The sequence below is a fragment of the Lynx canadensis genome, chromosome B2 (assembly GCF_007474595.2).
Source record: "Lynx canadensis isolate LIC74 chromosome B2, mLynCan4.pri.v2, whole genome shotgun sequence".
NCBI lineage: Eukaryota > Metazoa > Chordata > Mammalia > Carnivora > Felidae > Lynx > Lynx canadensis.
The window spans coordinates 125926644-125941290 of NC_044307.1; the positions used below are offsets into that span (position 1 = coordinate 125926644).

General features: G+C 35.6%; 1 protein-coding gene across 6 annotated transcripts in view; it reads right to left on the reverse strand.

Moving 5' to 3' along the window:
* The window catches only part of REPS1 (RALBP1 associated Eps domain containing 1), a 90689-nt gene that overhangs the window by 19238 nt on the left and 56804 nt on the right, over positions 1-14647 (reverse strand). For 3 of the 6 annotated variants that reach the window (XM_030316461.1, XM_030316464.1, XM_030316458.1), the window contains exons 9-10: positions 4858-4979; positions 1056-1136 (exon numbers count right to left, since the gene is read on the reverse strand). In XM_030316461.1, the coding sequence (XP_030172321.1) occupies positions 1056-1136; positions 4858-4979 (203 nt within the window). The remainder of the gene's footprint in view (positions 1-1055; positions 1137-4857; positions 4980-14647) is intronic. The other 3 variants (XM_030316463.1, XM_030316462.1, XM_030316459.1) reach the window with 2 other exon arrangements.

Genomic DNA, 14647 nt, shown 5'->3' on the forward strand with positions numbered 1-14647 from the left:
TACAAATTTTTTAAAATTATGAAGCACACGAAAGATCCATTCATTTAAACTACTAAGATGTACTCCTATCTTTAAATGCCATTTCTTCTAAATCCACATTAAATAAGGCTATTTCTATATTTAATTAAAAACTAATGGCTGTCTTTGATCAGAAACATCTAAAAAGAATGCCTTGTCACTTTTTCCGTATCTTTCCACTCAACTCATTTAAAAAAAAAAATCCTACCTTTACTCTCTTCTTCCCTTCCTTCCTACTTACTTCCTCTTTTCTTTTTGAAAGGTGCTTATTAGCATGTCCTTCTCTTTAAGAGAAAAAATAAAAGGAAAAGGAGGAGTGAACAGTGAGAAGAATGGTTAATAGCTACGGTTTTGAAGTTTTCAAATAATTTGAGGGGCAAGTTGGGCATATATGAAATCAATTCTATGGGGATAGAATTTATTTTTTAAATCTGAGATGTGAACTTTGTAGCATTTTCAAAGCAACACAGTGAGCCACAGGAAGACAAGACGGAGGCTCTCTTGCACAATGGGAATCTGTGACCAACAACTCTGTATTCTTTTGCTGAGCTTGATTCTGTATAACAGAACTCAACATACTAATTAAGTCAAAGCCATATCATCTGGACTGTTAAAATAAAAGAGGACACTGCATATTTACATACATAGTACATATTACATGATGTGTAAGCATACAAATAAAACAGTATTACTAAGTGTCACTCACTGAGATACACAGTATATGTTTACTAGAACATACACTTAATTAGCAAATGAAAACAAGGTCAGCTAAACCAATTTTCACAAAATACTTCCTTAGACACATATACCAGATTGTAAAAACATACAGTTTTCTGTCATCAAAATAACTAGAAAATACAGAGAATGATAAAAAAAAAATGTTCTTTCCACCATTAAGCACACAAAAATTGAAAAGCCTGCCACCATTTCCCTCTAAGCACTCCACTCAATCATGCATATCAGCTAAAAACCATAATGAATGGAAATTTGGGTTAATAAAATTAATTTCAAACAAGCAAGCTAAGTGATTGACTTACAGGATCAGCTGGTGCAATGTTAGAATCAAATTGGGTCAGAGTTTGTGAGCTTGAAGAGCGTTCACTAAATGTCTCCCACTGCTGAACAGACAGAGGAGAGACAAGTCAGCATGATGAGAAAGATGGAGTCAAAGATCATTGGAGAAGATTTAGCAAAGTAATTCAGAGGTTGCACTGCAAGTTGTGTTTCAAAGGCCTGACAAAATTCCGTAACTGCTGTTTTTCCATAAACATTTTATACTTCTCTATGCTGGGTCATCTTAAAATGTTAAGGCGGGCAGCTTCACATTCCAACGTAGAATAACAATTTATTGCAATCTCAACGGGAGAGATTCAAAGGGTCACAGAATTAAAACTCAAAACACCCTGTAGGAAGAGAATCTAAGTGATATAAATGGCAACAAAGTAAAAATGTGAAGGGGTTGGTCTTGATTAGAGAAAGTATTACTTCAAATCCTTCTTTCAAAATTCTAATGTTAATGTATTGATTTGGTGATGCTAAATGAATCCTGTGTACCAAAGTTTTGGTCAAAACAAAGCAAGTCACTGTGACTTGCCAGTGCGACCCCTGAAAGATGATTCTATTATGTACGTGCACATATTTTATCCGTATGGAGAGATATTTAATAAAATATAATTGAGGTAAAATGAAAAGATTTCCGGAATTAATATATGTTTGAGCTTATGTCAATCTGTAGCAAGTCAACCCCTGCCATCAGCACTACGAACAGGGCCATGCCAGACCACAAGACAGAACTGCCCATCAGGCACCGCCCCCCACCCCATGCTAGAAAAATCAGAATGCGGCCACAATGAGAGCAAATCAAGCATCTGAGTTTGTGTTATATATAGAAGATATATTTTGATATGAAATACTACTCCTCTAAAAGAGGTACACAAATATCATACCTCTTAAAACAGGTGGAGTGATCATATGTTAATTTTAGTAAATTCCATTTGTTTGGGAGATCTTAGTAATAAAATAGCTAAGAATTTTGTATCAAAATTGCATTAAAATTTGATTAAGAATTATCAGTTATTCTCTGAAGAAGGAAAAACATCTACACATGTACAATATATACACACAAATGTTTACACACAGACACATCCTACTCTATTAGCCAAAAACCTTTCTATAATTCAGTGTGGAAAAGTATACATTTTTATGCTTCAAAGTTCGACTTACTATTTAAAATAGTGGTATTCAATTTGAGAAGACATGTAGAAATTAAAGATTAGCAAATACGCTGATGAAAATTATCTACAAAAATAGATAATATAAATCATTCAACAACTCTCCCTCTAGATAAGTTTTTTCATAAAAATTAAGATAGAAATACTAATGCATTCAAAATGATTCTTGAATAAAGAAAACCCACGACAATTCACTTTTGTCACGGACATCACTTCAGTGAGGTTAATATAATCAGTTTCTTCAATAATTATTGTTGCAGGGGTAGAGAAGAAATTTTTAAAATCCTAATTATCTAATTATGGAGAAAAGTTTAGATGCAGAAGATTTTTGCCAAAAAAAAAAAAAAAGGCATTACCTATCTTATCTGGTGGCATGAAGTTTTACTTGGGTTTTTTTAAATTTTTTTTTTTTTTCAACGTTTATTTATTTTTGGGACAGAGAGAGACAGAGCATGAACGGGGGAGGGGCAGAGAGAGAGGGAGACACAGAATCGGAAACAGGCTCCAGGCTCTGAGCCATCAGCCCAGAGCCCAACGCGGGGCTCGAACTCACGGACCGCGAGATCGTGACCTGGCTGAAGTCGGACGCTTAACCGACTGCGCCACCCAGGTGCCCCTACTTGGGTTTTTTAAGGTTATATATAAGCTACCTGGAGAGCAGAGAAACACCCAGATCTTTACTTTAGTATAATGGCTAAAAGCGTGCTCTGGAACCAGACTGCTGGAATCCTAGTTATGCTGTATGACCTTAGGCGAGTTATTTAACCTCTCTGTGCTTCAGTTTCACCATCTGTAACATGAGGCTAATAATACCTGTATCACAAGGTTGTGACGAAGCTGTCAGGAGTTAACACGTGTGAGAACTTTTTGGACAGAGCTGGCACAGCAAAATTTATGCTTGACAAATGTGAGGTGCCATTATTAGTGTTAACTGGTGCCCTGTCCGTGTTTGCAGGTGCTGAGTATTTGCTGAAAGAGTATTAGTGCTTTGTGGTAGAAAATTAAAATGTAATTTAAATTCCATACCCTAAGTATATATACTTTTTATAAATACTATTAAATTGTCTCAAAATTAATGTTAGTTTTAGTAACATTCTGATTTTTCACACGTAGTTAAAAAAAATTGTGACACTCATGAACATTGTAGCAAATACTACAAAATGAAACTTGCTAGGAATATTTAAGGGAAAATGCAACTACTGAAATCAGAATTTGGAAGGGACTCCATTCCTCGTCTTTAATGATCACATGCAATTTTACTGAGAACGAAGATGGGCTTTAGAACTGAGTTGATTTAGAACGAGTTGCTTTTATTTATGAACTGATATCAATGGAATATATATATTCCTTTAATCTGATAGTGCTTTTAAAAATGACAAATGAATAAATGTAGCAAAAATTAGTGATTTCAAGAAAACTGACCGTACTTTCTATAAAGCCTACTAGTAAATTTTTGTTCCTACTAGTAAATTCTTTTAAGCCTTAATTCCTCCCTCTAACAAGGACTTAGATGGTTATTTTATGATAAATGTATGTTTATAAGGTCTCAGACACGTATCTGTGATTATGTCATAAAGCAGCTGCAAGTACTTAAAACTTGCCAGTTCCTTCTCTGCTTTCCAACTATGTAAAATTAACTAGTGTCCCTTCCATCTAGTGTTTTTCAGCCTTCAAAATACATGGAAAACATAGAAAGCTTAGAATTTTTCCTGCAACAACAAACTTCTAGGTTTGTAGCACTATAAAAGTGATATTAAAAACCAGAAGAAAAAAAGTACTTGTTCACAAAGAAAACTGCTCTCACAGACCGGGCCAGTGGTTTCCTAGGAGTTTTACACAGCATTAAGGTTTAGCAGAGTCGGGGGACCTCGGGCCTTCTCTTTTTCTAATCGGAGTGGCCCTATGGGAGGGCCTCTGGGCTTTTTTTTTTTCTAATCAGAGTGGCCCTATTTCTATTGTTTTCTATAGAGGAGCTCAAGTAATGGGGGGAGGCAGTGTATTTGGTCTCAAATTCTGTTTTGCATGCTGTGCTTGGTCTGACATGATTTATCTTTTAGCCCCTGTATTTGGTAGTTAAATCGTTCCATTTTGTATAGCATAGAACTAAATTATTATAAATAGCTTGGGTTGTAGAAAATGCTTTTTTCATGTGGAAAGCTGGAGAGTGACTTCTCACACTCACTTCCAATGCTGAGATACGGAATATATTATCACATACCTTGCTTACAGGAAATGAGAAGACCGTGTGATACGGTGGGCACAGCTGACTGAATGTCAAAGGATCTGTGTTTAAATCTTAGCTCCAGACCCTCTCTGGCTATGAGATATGTGGGCCAAGATATCCACCCCTTTGTTAACTTCATGTGTTTGGCCCATCTAACTCACAAGGCTTTAGCAGGAATAAGTGCTGGAAACCAAACGATAGTATTTATTATGAAAAATGCCTGGAAAAGCTCAGTCACGTCATTATAAACCTTTATCACAGTCATATTGGGTATGTTCTCTCATGCATGCATACTGACAGAGCTATCTGCTGAAATTACTCTGTCTGGAACTTCTTACCTTAAAATAGTTAATGTTAGTAAAAGAAAAGGGAAGATCTGCTAACCTCACTGCTCTGATTCAACTCAGGCCAAGTCTGGTTTAGTGACGGCATTGACGGCGACTTGCTTGGAGGTGCTTCTGCAGGAGAGCCTGAATAACCTACCTCACCTGGCTGATCCCCAACGTCTGCAATTGAAAAACAGAGAAATTCTCTATAAACAATACATTTTAGTTTAGGAATATTTACTTATAATAGAAAACCGAACAGAAGATTTTCAAAAGCAGTAATTTATAAACTGAATTTCCTTTCCTTATGCTCCCCAAATAAACACTTTAAAAATCAAGTAATCAGGCAATACTTATTAATGCTATGTATTGTCTACTTGGAACCATAGCTTTCCATGAAAATAAAATCTAGTCAGGCATAGAGAAAAAGAATGTTACACATAACAACAAATACAATAGGCACGTGCTCTGAATAATTTATTTTATTTTATTTTATTTTATTTTATTTTATTTTATTTCATTTTATTTTAATTTTATCTTACTTGACTAGATGTCTTTTTTTATTTAAATCCAAGTTAGTTAACATATGGTGTAATAATGATTTCAGGAATAGAATTTAGTGATTCATCACTTACTTATGACACCCAGTGCTCATCTCAACCAGCGCCCCCCTTAATGTCTATCACCCATTTAGCCCACCCCCCCAATACCCCTTGAGCAACTCTCAGTTTGTTCTCTATTTCAGAGTCTCTTATGGTTTATTTTGAATCATTTTCTAATAATCTCACACCAGTTCCCAGAGTGTATTTCATGAAAGATTAATCATTAAGGTGCTTTAAAAAATTAGGCTTCCTGTTCAAATAAATGTGGTGATACTATAACTCCCTGTTGAACATCCCCATGCACACCTGTGTATCAAAGACTTGTAATGTCCTTGAACAAATAAACTTTATTTAACCAGTTTTTCCCAAACACAAACCATTTTTATCAAACAAAATCCTTCCACATTCCCTTGGAATATAATTTGGAAACTGCTGATTTAGAACTCATTCACTCACATTTTCTCTACAAACCTCCCCGTTACCAAAAAGCAGCATATATTGGCAAGGCAGACAGCAAAAGGAAAGGAAAGGTCCCAGGCTTGGGCAAAAAGCAAAGTCAATAAGCCAACTTTTATCATTACAATGTATAATTACATTACAATGTAATTACATTCCAATGTAAAAACAGAAGGAATTTCAACGGCAACTAAACTCTGAATCCAATTTTCCCAAATTTTACATGGTTTTGAATATAACCCCAGCCTGAAAATCAGATTAACTGCCAAATTAATGGGACTACTTAATCTATTGAGAATCTATAACAAAAATATGATTCTAAAATCTGTCACCATCTCACTGTTTGACCATGGGCAAGTTGAATAAAACAGCACCTGAGTTTCTCCATCAGAAAGACATTTGCCATTAACTTAGCACTGTACTTCAAATTCCTAATAGATGGCCATATAACTTAGCAATATAAAGGTTTTTACCTTTCAACCTATCCATAAGCAAATCCTTTATATTTTAGGGCCTAACAGAGGACCTAATACATAGCAGGCACTCAAATATTTTTTGAGTTACTTTCAGGTTCTCCATTTAAATTCATTCTTCTTTACTGTTACTTTCCTAAAACAAAAATTACCTGTTGACATTTTGAAAAAGTTCTCAAAATTTCTCTTTGCCCCATTTCTGTTCCATGGCTATCTCAAATTTGCCATTTGCTTACCCTGACATAACTTCTTTAAGTCCTAATTTGCAGTCCAGCATGATATTTTGATAAACTTTTGTTTTCTAAGATCAAGAATAGTTGCTACTTTTTTCTTAATCTTGTCCCTTTGTCAATAAACGTGTCCGAGTGGCGTAGAACCAATGCCTCCTATAATATTCTATGAAGGCTCAAAACTCTCAGAGAAGGACTAATGAAAACATTATTTATGATAAATCCATTGTAGTTCTCAGTGTGAACAAAAATTATGGACTTTTCCCCCTATGATTACCAAGGGAAAGGAAGTTAAGGAAAGGAAGATAATGGCTATAAATTTGACTGTTCGCTCTAAGTGAAATGAGGATGGTGAATGAAGCAACGTCAGAGATACCCCAAAGCAGGTATTCATATGGAGAAAAGCAGAATTAGAATAGTCTTAACTACAGAATGATTAATTTTCAAAAGAACCTATCTATCTAAAGTCAGACTGTATCAGTGAAGTTTGAAATGTCATCTCAGGGCAAACTGGGGCCCTGGTTTAGCTTTCCAGACTTCTGCTCTCCTGTCTCAGTCTTCTACTTATAAATTTAGGATCAGACTGCACCCTGCCCCCACTTCAGGGCAGTTACAATTTAGGGTAGATTCTGGGAACCTCTTTGGTTCACTGGTACAAAACTGCCTTGGGTCCAGCCTCTTGAGGCCGAGAAGTGAAATGTTAGCTACCCAAATAATTGTACTTCATAATTATTCTAATAGTTATTTTCCTCGAGTACCAATTCTCAAACTGTGGTCCATGGACTCCTGGGGATCCCCAGGACTTTTTACGGGCTCTGAAAAGTCAAAATGGTTTTTGTAATGATAATAATGCTTTTTCCTGTGATGGCACCTACGACAATGAAGCAAAAGCAATGGTGGGTAAAACTGCTGGCTTATCAATAAGCAAAAATCAAGGCAGTGGCACCAAAATATATTAGTCATTATATCCTTCACCCCACGCATTCCAGTTAAAATAAACAAGCATGACAACTTCACTGAAGAACGCTCATAATTATCACACTAAAAATTATTTGTATGAAACCTCAACCCTGAAAACACGTCTCAATACTCTGCATGGCAAAAAAAAAAAAAAAAGGGAAACGTATATAAAGCACTCTACTTCATATCCAGGATTACAGTGGTCTCAAGGAAAAGTACTTGTATGACTCAGTTGTCAGCTGAACAGGCCACTTTTGTCATGGAACACCATTTTCCTTGAAAGAATAGCTGATAAACTATAATTATTCAGACTTGGATATGATGCAGGCATTTTCTCAAAAATGAATTAAGTGAGCCTGTCACTTCCAGGAAAACCAACTGTCTTCAGTATTTGTTACAAATGACAAAGTTTGAGCTTTCAAGCAAAAAATAAGAATTCTGGAAAATGTGTATCCATGCCCATGCTCTCAAGAACTTCACAATGCTTCTTTGATAAGATAGGTTATGTTAACATATACGCTTTTTTGACATTTTATAATAAAATGTCCCAATATTTGAAAGAAAGGTCTGTATAGCTCAATAAACTGATGTTTTACAAGTAATCAATGCGCTAAGTTACAAAATCATGCACGGGGTAAAAGAGTCACTCAAAGTGTATTCAAAGTGCAAGGCAAACCTATGGATTTTGATGTAACAGTACAAACAATTCATCTATATGGTTTCGGCTCTCAATTAACCTTTAAGAAATTACCGTCTGTTGAGTTTTGGAGTAGTACCAAAGAACATCTGTAATTATCTGAAAATAGTCCTCCCTTTTACTACTGAGGCCACGTTTTCTTCATGTATTAGAGACTGGCAACCTTTTTCTACAAAGGCCAGACAGTATATATTTTAGGCTTTGCAGACGGCCTATATGGTCTCTGCTGCAAACATGCAACTATTGCAGTGCAAAAGCAGCCAGAAATCACTTGTGAAGGAATGAGGTTGGTTTGTAGTCCAATAAAATTTTATTTGCGGAAAGTAAAATTTTAATTTCATATAAATTTCATGTATCATGAAATACTGCCCCCCCCACCTCGATTAAAAAAACCACCACCACCCCATTGTGCTTGTGGACTACACAGAGACAGCAGACTGTTTGGTCCTCAGCCTTTAGTTTGCCAATTCCTGACACATTTCAAACAACGTAACATATCCAACAGACTGAACGCAAAAGCAAATATGAGAATCTAGCTGTCTTCTATTAAACCAGATATTAAAGAGGTTTGCAAAGATGTAAAACAATGCCATCCTTTTTATATATATTTTTTTATTTTGGAGAATACGGTTGTTTTCCTAAAAATATCTGTTAATATATAAAAGGTGTTCTATTGTTATTTTAAAACAAAGCATAAAATCTATCAGTTTTAATTTCTAAAAGGATAACTATTTTGTTGAGTAGGTAATTACCGATAGATCTCGTCCGCATAAACTCTTTTGTGGTCCACAATAATTTTTAAGAATGTAAAGGGGTCCTAAGACTAAAAAGTGTGAAAACTCACTGTCCTAGAAAATCCAAAATTTATTTCTAGAATAAATTAGCAAAATCACACATCGCCTCTTATATAGAACAACAAATGGTAGTAGAAAAAGAACAAATTACCTATGTTCTAGAAACTAACAGTCATGAGACTGAGAAGCACTAGGTCTGTAAGTAAACCGCACCTCCTTCAACCTGGCTCCCTATAAATGCCAACCAAGAGCTTCACGCCCACCCACAGAAGTTAGTCTTTAAGACTGTATCTTGCGGAGGCAGGGGCGTAGTTTTACGCTTACCTGATGCAGTGTTCCAACCTAGCCTCCCGCTGGAACACTGTGTCAACCCTGCCTCCCTCCTGAGGGTTCTGCTCTGCCCCTGACATCATCAGAGCATCAGGGCTGAAAAAGAAGAGCATGAGCCTAAATTATTTGTTAAAGTAAACCCCAAAAGGGCTGTTATGCAAAAAGTATTTCCATGTATAAAAGTGGGTCTGGAAGACACAACCCAGTGTGATCACACTGACATACTGTCAATCTACATTTAAAGTTAGAAATGATTATATTAGATGAGTGCAAACTGTATTTTTAGGATCACACCAGAAAATAAAAACCCTGTCAGTAGTTTCCATCCTTCTAGCCTCCAAAGATTCTGAAAAGTTCCCAGATTCGGGTCAGTACAGTGGGCCTGCTGAACACTGGTCTTTCTCAAAGACCTTTGGTTTTATTCTAGGTTTATCTTTCCATTGTTACACTAACATGCTAACACTGCTTCAAAAATGACTGCCGGTTGTTATTAATCTGATAGAAATATATATGCTCCCTAGAGTCTTAGGGTTTAAAACTTATTTTGCTTTCAAGTAGCAAAATAAAGGTAGGAAGAATCCTTCAATCATGAAACCTCAGTCAAAGCTGCAATCTCATTTAATAGCTTTGTTAAAGCATAAGCAGCTACATGTCTTATTTGAAATGTGAATAGTATTCTTATAAAAAAAGTATTTAAAACAAAAAATAAACTGGTTTGGATAAATGTTAAGTCTTCAAGTAAAACTACTAATGGTACATTTTTCATGCAGACTTAAAAGACGGGGACAAACAATGGATATGCAAAAAGAAATTAAAGAATTTAAGGTATACTATGCTTTGTTTTGATATTATACCCATTAAAAAACTACATTCTATTTGAAAAAATAATTTTACTCTTCTTCAACACTCCACAAAATGGAAACTTCTTCAGTAAGCAGACCTTTATACAGCCTACACAGTTTACCAGTTTTAAATTAAAACCAAGGATTTTTTAAGTACAAAAATGTGTACAATGTTTGAAAAGAAACATTCACTCCAAATCCTAATTAAATTGTAAACTGTTGACTTTTTTTTTTTTTTTGCAGTACTGATCTTTTATAGGAACTATTATTTGACTCAGCTACTATACTTCAAAGAATATAATCTACAGATACATAGAAGGTTCCCATTATCCAAGAACAGCTAAAAATGGAAGAAGTGCATCTATGTGAATCCAGTTAAAATAACTAAAATTTCATGAAGAAAAAATAATTTATGTAGGGCTTTGTTTTCAAAACTTAACACAGAAAATTGTGAAAATGAGTATCAAGACCAAAGAATAAAAGATGCTATAATTCTGGGGTGCAATTTGGTGGCAAAATTAATAAAAGAATTCAATCAGTGAACATTTACTGAGGGCCTATACTTAAACACAGTAAATAAAGACAAAATATTGAGCAAGATGACAATGCTTTCATTTATTTCCAGGGACTTCTCTTTCCTTTTTTTTTTTTTTTTTTATGTACAAAAAAATTTTTTTTAACATTTATTTATTTCTAAGAGACAGACAGCATGAGCATGAGCAGGGTTGGGGCAGAGAGAGAGGGAGACACAGAAACGGAAGCGGACTCCAGGCTCTGAGCTGTCAGCACAGAGCCTGACGCAGGGCTTGAACTCATGAACCGTGAGATCACGACCTGAGCTGAAGTCAGACACTTAACCGACTGAGCCACCAAAGGGGCCCCTCCATGGAGTTCTCTTTCCTACAGAGGAAGATAGAGGTCTTTTGTTTCACTTTTGAGTTTCATATCACAATTGTAAAGAAAAATACAAAATTTGTCCTTTATACAAAAAATAATTTAAAGTATCATAATTATTCACAAGGACTATTACTAAAGCTCTGATATTTAAACCATAATCCTTTACTTATTCTTTTTTTTTAATCTTATTTATTTTGAGAGAGAGCATGAGCAGGGAAGGGGCAGAGAGAGAGGAAGAGAGAATCCCAAGCAGGATCCACACTGTCAGCACAGAGCCTGACACAGGGCTCAAACTCATGAACCACGAGATCACGAACTGAGCCGAAATCAGGAGTTGAATGTTTAACCATCCAGCCATCCAGGCGCTCCTAAACCGTAATCTTTTAAAGCTCCTACCATGTCATCCTTGTAGAGATTTTCTCCTTCAAGTATGATCTAATCTTGTTGCCAGTGTCTTTGCCAGGAATTTATGGAGTTCTAATCATTTTGACCAATTTCATTAAATGGTGCATTTTTGCCAATATTTGGAATTGTACTGATTTGTCACATACAACAACCAACTATCTGGAAAAAAAGGACACTAATGTTAAGATTGTATATATGTGTGTATGGGGGGGAGGGGAAGGCTTGAGAAGTAATTCCTTAGGTGTAAAGGTAACGATGAATATTAGTGTTTACTTTATTTTTTCCTCTGCAACTAAAGTCATTTGGGAGAGTGAATTTTCAAAAATAAAGATTGAGGGAAACCTGGGTGGCTCAGTTGGTTGAACCACTGACTCTTAGTTTTGGCTCAGGTCATGATCTCACAGTTCATGAGTCTAAGCCCCTGACAGTGTGGAGCCTGCTTGGGATTCTCTCTCCCTCTCTCTCAAAATAAGTAAAAATAAAAAAAGGTTTTTTTTAATAAATAAAGATTTAGGATTCTTTGTAGAAAATAAAGATATATGTATCTTTTTTGCAGCACTGTTTTAAAGGTAAAGTCAAGAAACTATCCAAAAATCCGTTAATAAGACATTGGTTAAATTAAGCCACATCTATATTATGGAATACACTGTATGATAAAGAATATGACAGCTGTATATGCGACAAAGTGCGAAGATGTTCAACACTATAAAAAAAAATCAAGGATATATAGCGTGTACTTGTGTGAAAACAGGTATCTGCATGTGTTACTGTGTTGGCCTTTTCTATGTTAAAAGTTTCTGGATAAACAGAAAAGTCAACAATGATTGGCATAAAGCTAGTCTCAAGTATGGATTTTTGGTAAACTATCCATAAAAAGTTTGTGGCTTTAAAAAATATTCATGTTTAGGGACGCCTGGGTGGCTCAGTCAGTTAAGTGTCTGACTTGGGCTCAGATCACGATCTCACGGTTTGTGAGTTCGAACCCCACATGGGGCTCTCTGCAATCAGCATAGGGCCTGCTTTGGATCCTCTGTTCCCCCTCCCTGTCCCTCCCCAGCTTGTGCTCCCTCATGCTCTCTCTCAAAAATAAGTAAACATTAAAAAATGTCTATTCATATTAGAAGTACTGCAAGGAGATTGGGGATCTGTGCTACTACATATCATCTCAGCAACAATGAAATACGCTCAATTTACTATGAAGCAGTGATGATGGAGGAGGAGACAGAATAGGGAATAACTTCACCCATTCTCTGAGCGTCCCAACCAGGTATTACTACTCATGTGAGCAGGGTGGTATGAAGACAGAGAACAGTTTTAAAAACAAGTGGTTCAGCCACTTAGTCATTTCAAAAAACGTGAACGCCTACTTACATACTCAGTTTGCACCCTGCCAGGTGCTGAGACACAATGAACAAGAATGATCCAGTTACTACCCGCCTAGGATCCTCCAGGCTAGTTTAAGAGGGAGATATTACCAAATAATCACAAAAAATCTATGTCAAAATGAAACTGTGCTCTAAAGAAGATTCTCTGTGGATTGAGCTGAAGGTGTGCAGTATCCCAACATGTTTGGTTTTGTCCTTGAAGACTTCACAAAGGTGTTTCCATACATGGATTTTTGTAGGCTTCTTTTTTCTTTTGGTAAGACAATAAAAACCAAGTTTCCTTGTTTATTTACCCTAGCTGCCCGATTCAGTGCTGATGTTAAATATTAAGTATTTTAATTCAGGCCCACATAAGCACTCCACCTACAGATCATTAGTTATTCTGTTTTACCTGACATTTAATCCTAAAAACCTCATCAAATAATTTTGGAAAAATTACATATGTCCCCAACCCAACCCATGTTTGCATGCATATAGAAAGCCTAACTTGTTACCCCAAGTGGCTGTAACTTAAGTCACCAGTATTCATCGTTTATTTTTTAAGTTACTTAAATTGCCAACACAGAATACCTGCAGAGCTAATAATTTAGTATGCCCCAGCATCACAAATTTATGGTAACAAACAGCCATATTTCAAAGAAACATGTTAAGAAAAATATCCTACTTTAAAAGTGGCACACATTTACCATTAATTCACTCAATAATTATTTGCTGAACAACTTATTAGTACCTGCCTGGCCAAGTGCTAGGTCCTTAGGATACTATAATGAACACGATACATTTCTTGTTTTTTGTTTGTTTGTTTGTTTGTTTGTTTTTAAAGAGCTCAGAGAGGTAGTAAAAGAGGAAAACAAAACAAAACAAAACAGGATTCAGTGTGATGTGTGTGCTATAAGAAGCAGCATGTAGGCAATATTATGAGAGATCAGAGGAACAGGAACTACTTTTGCCTGTGAGTCAGAAAGGCTCCAAAGAGAATCCCAAAGCAAGCTCCGCCAAAGGAAACTCTTTGGGTATCTGCCTTTTAACTTTTAAAACTTCTAAGGTGAACTTCTAAAAACACAGCTATTTTAAATTATTTTTGTGGATATTGAGTGATCTACAGTGTCACACAATTTCTATATACAAAGGACTTTGTGTACTATGAATCTCAGGCATTTTATTTTATTTTATTTTATTTTATTTAACATTTTTATTCATTTTTGAGAGACAGAGTGTGAGTGGAGGAGGGGCAGAGAGAGAGGGAGACACAGAATCTGAAGCAGGCTCCAGGCTCTTCCAGGCTCATATTTTTTTAAATATGAATCTCAGGCTTAGGATAGGTAGGTGGAAAAATATTAAACAGTTTCTCTAACCCCCAAATTAACAGAATTCCAAATTTATCATTTATATGTAGGCAAAGCAGATTTGAGTTTAATACTGTGTAGCCAAATGTTTAGAATAAAGGTGATCAGAAAACCATATAATATTATGTTGGAATGGGACAAAATTATCTGTTTCTTTGACATCTTTAAAATTATAGTTAAAGCAATAGTAAACAGATATATGTAGGCAAAAAGCAGTGTCTACAGGAGCCTGGGTGGCTCACACTCTCTCTCTCTCTCAAAAGTAAATAAACATTAAAAAAAAAAATTAAAACCAAACCAGAGTGTCTCTTAGCTAAACAGATTTAACAGGGATAAAAAGACAAATGCCCAAAAAAAGAAGTTCTTGACTCATCAACCTTAAAATTCTGGCAGTAAGTCGAGTTTATAAAGAACCAGAATTTATTTAAATT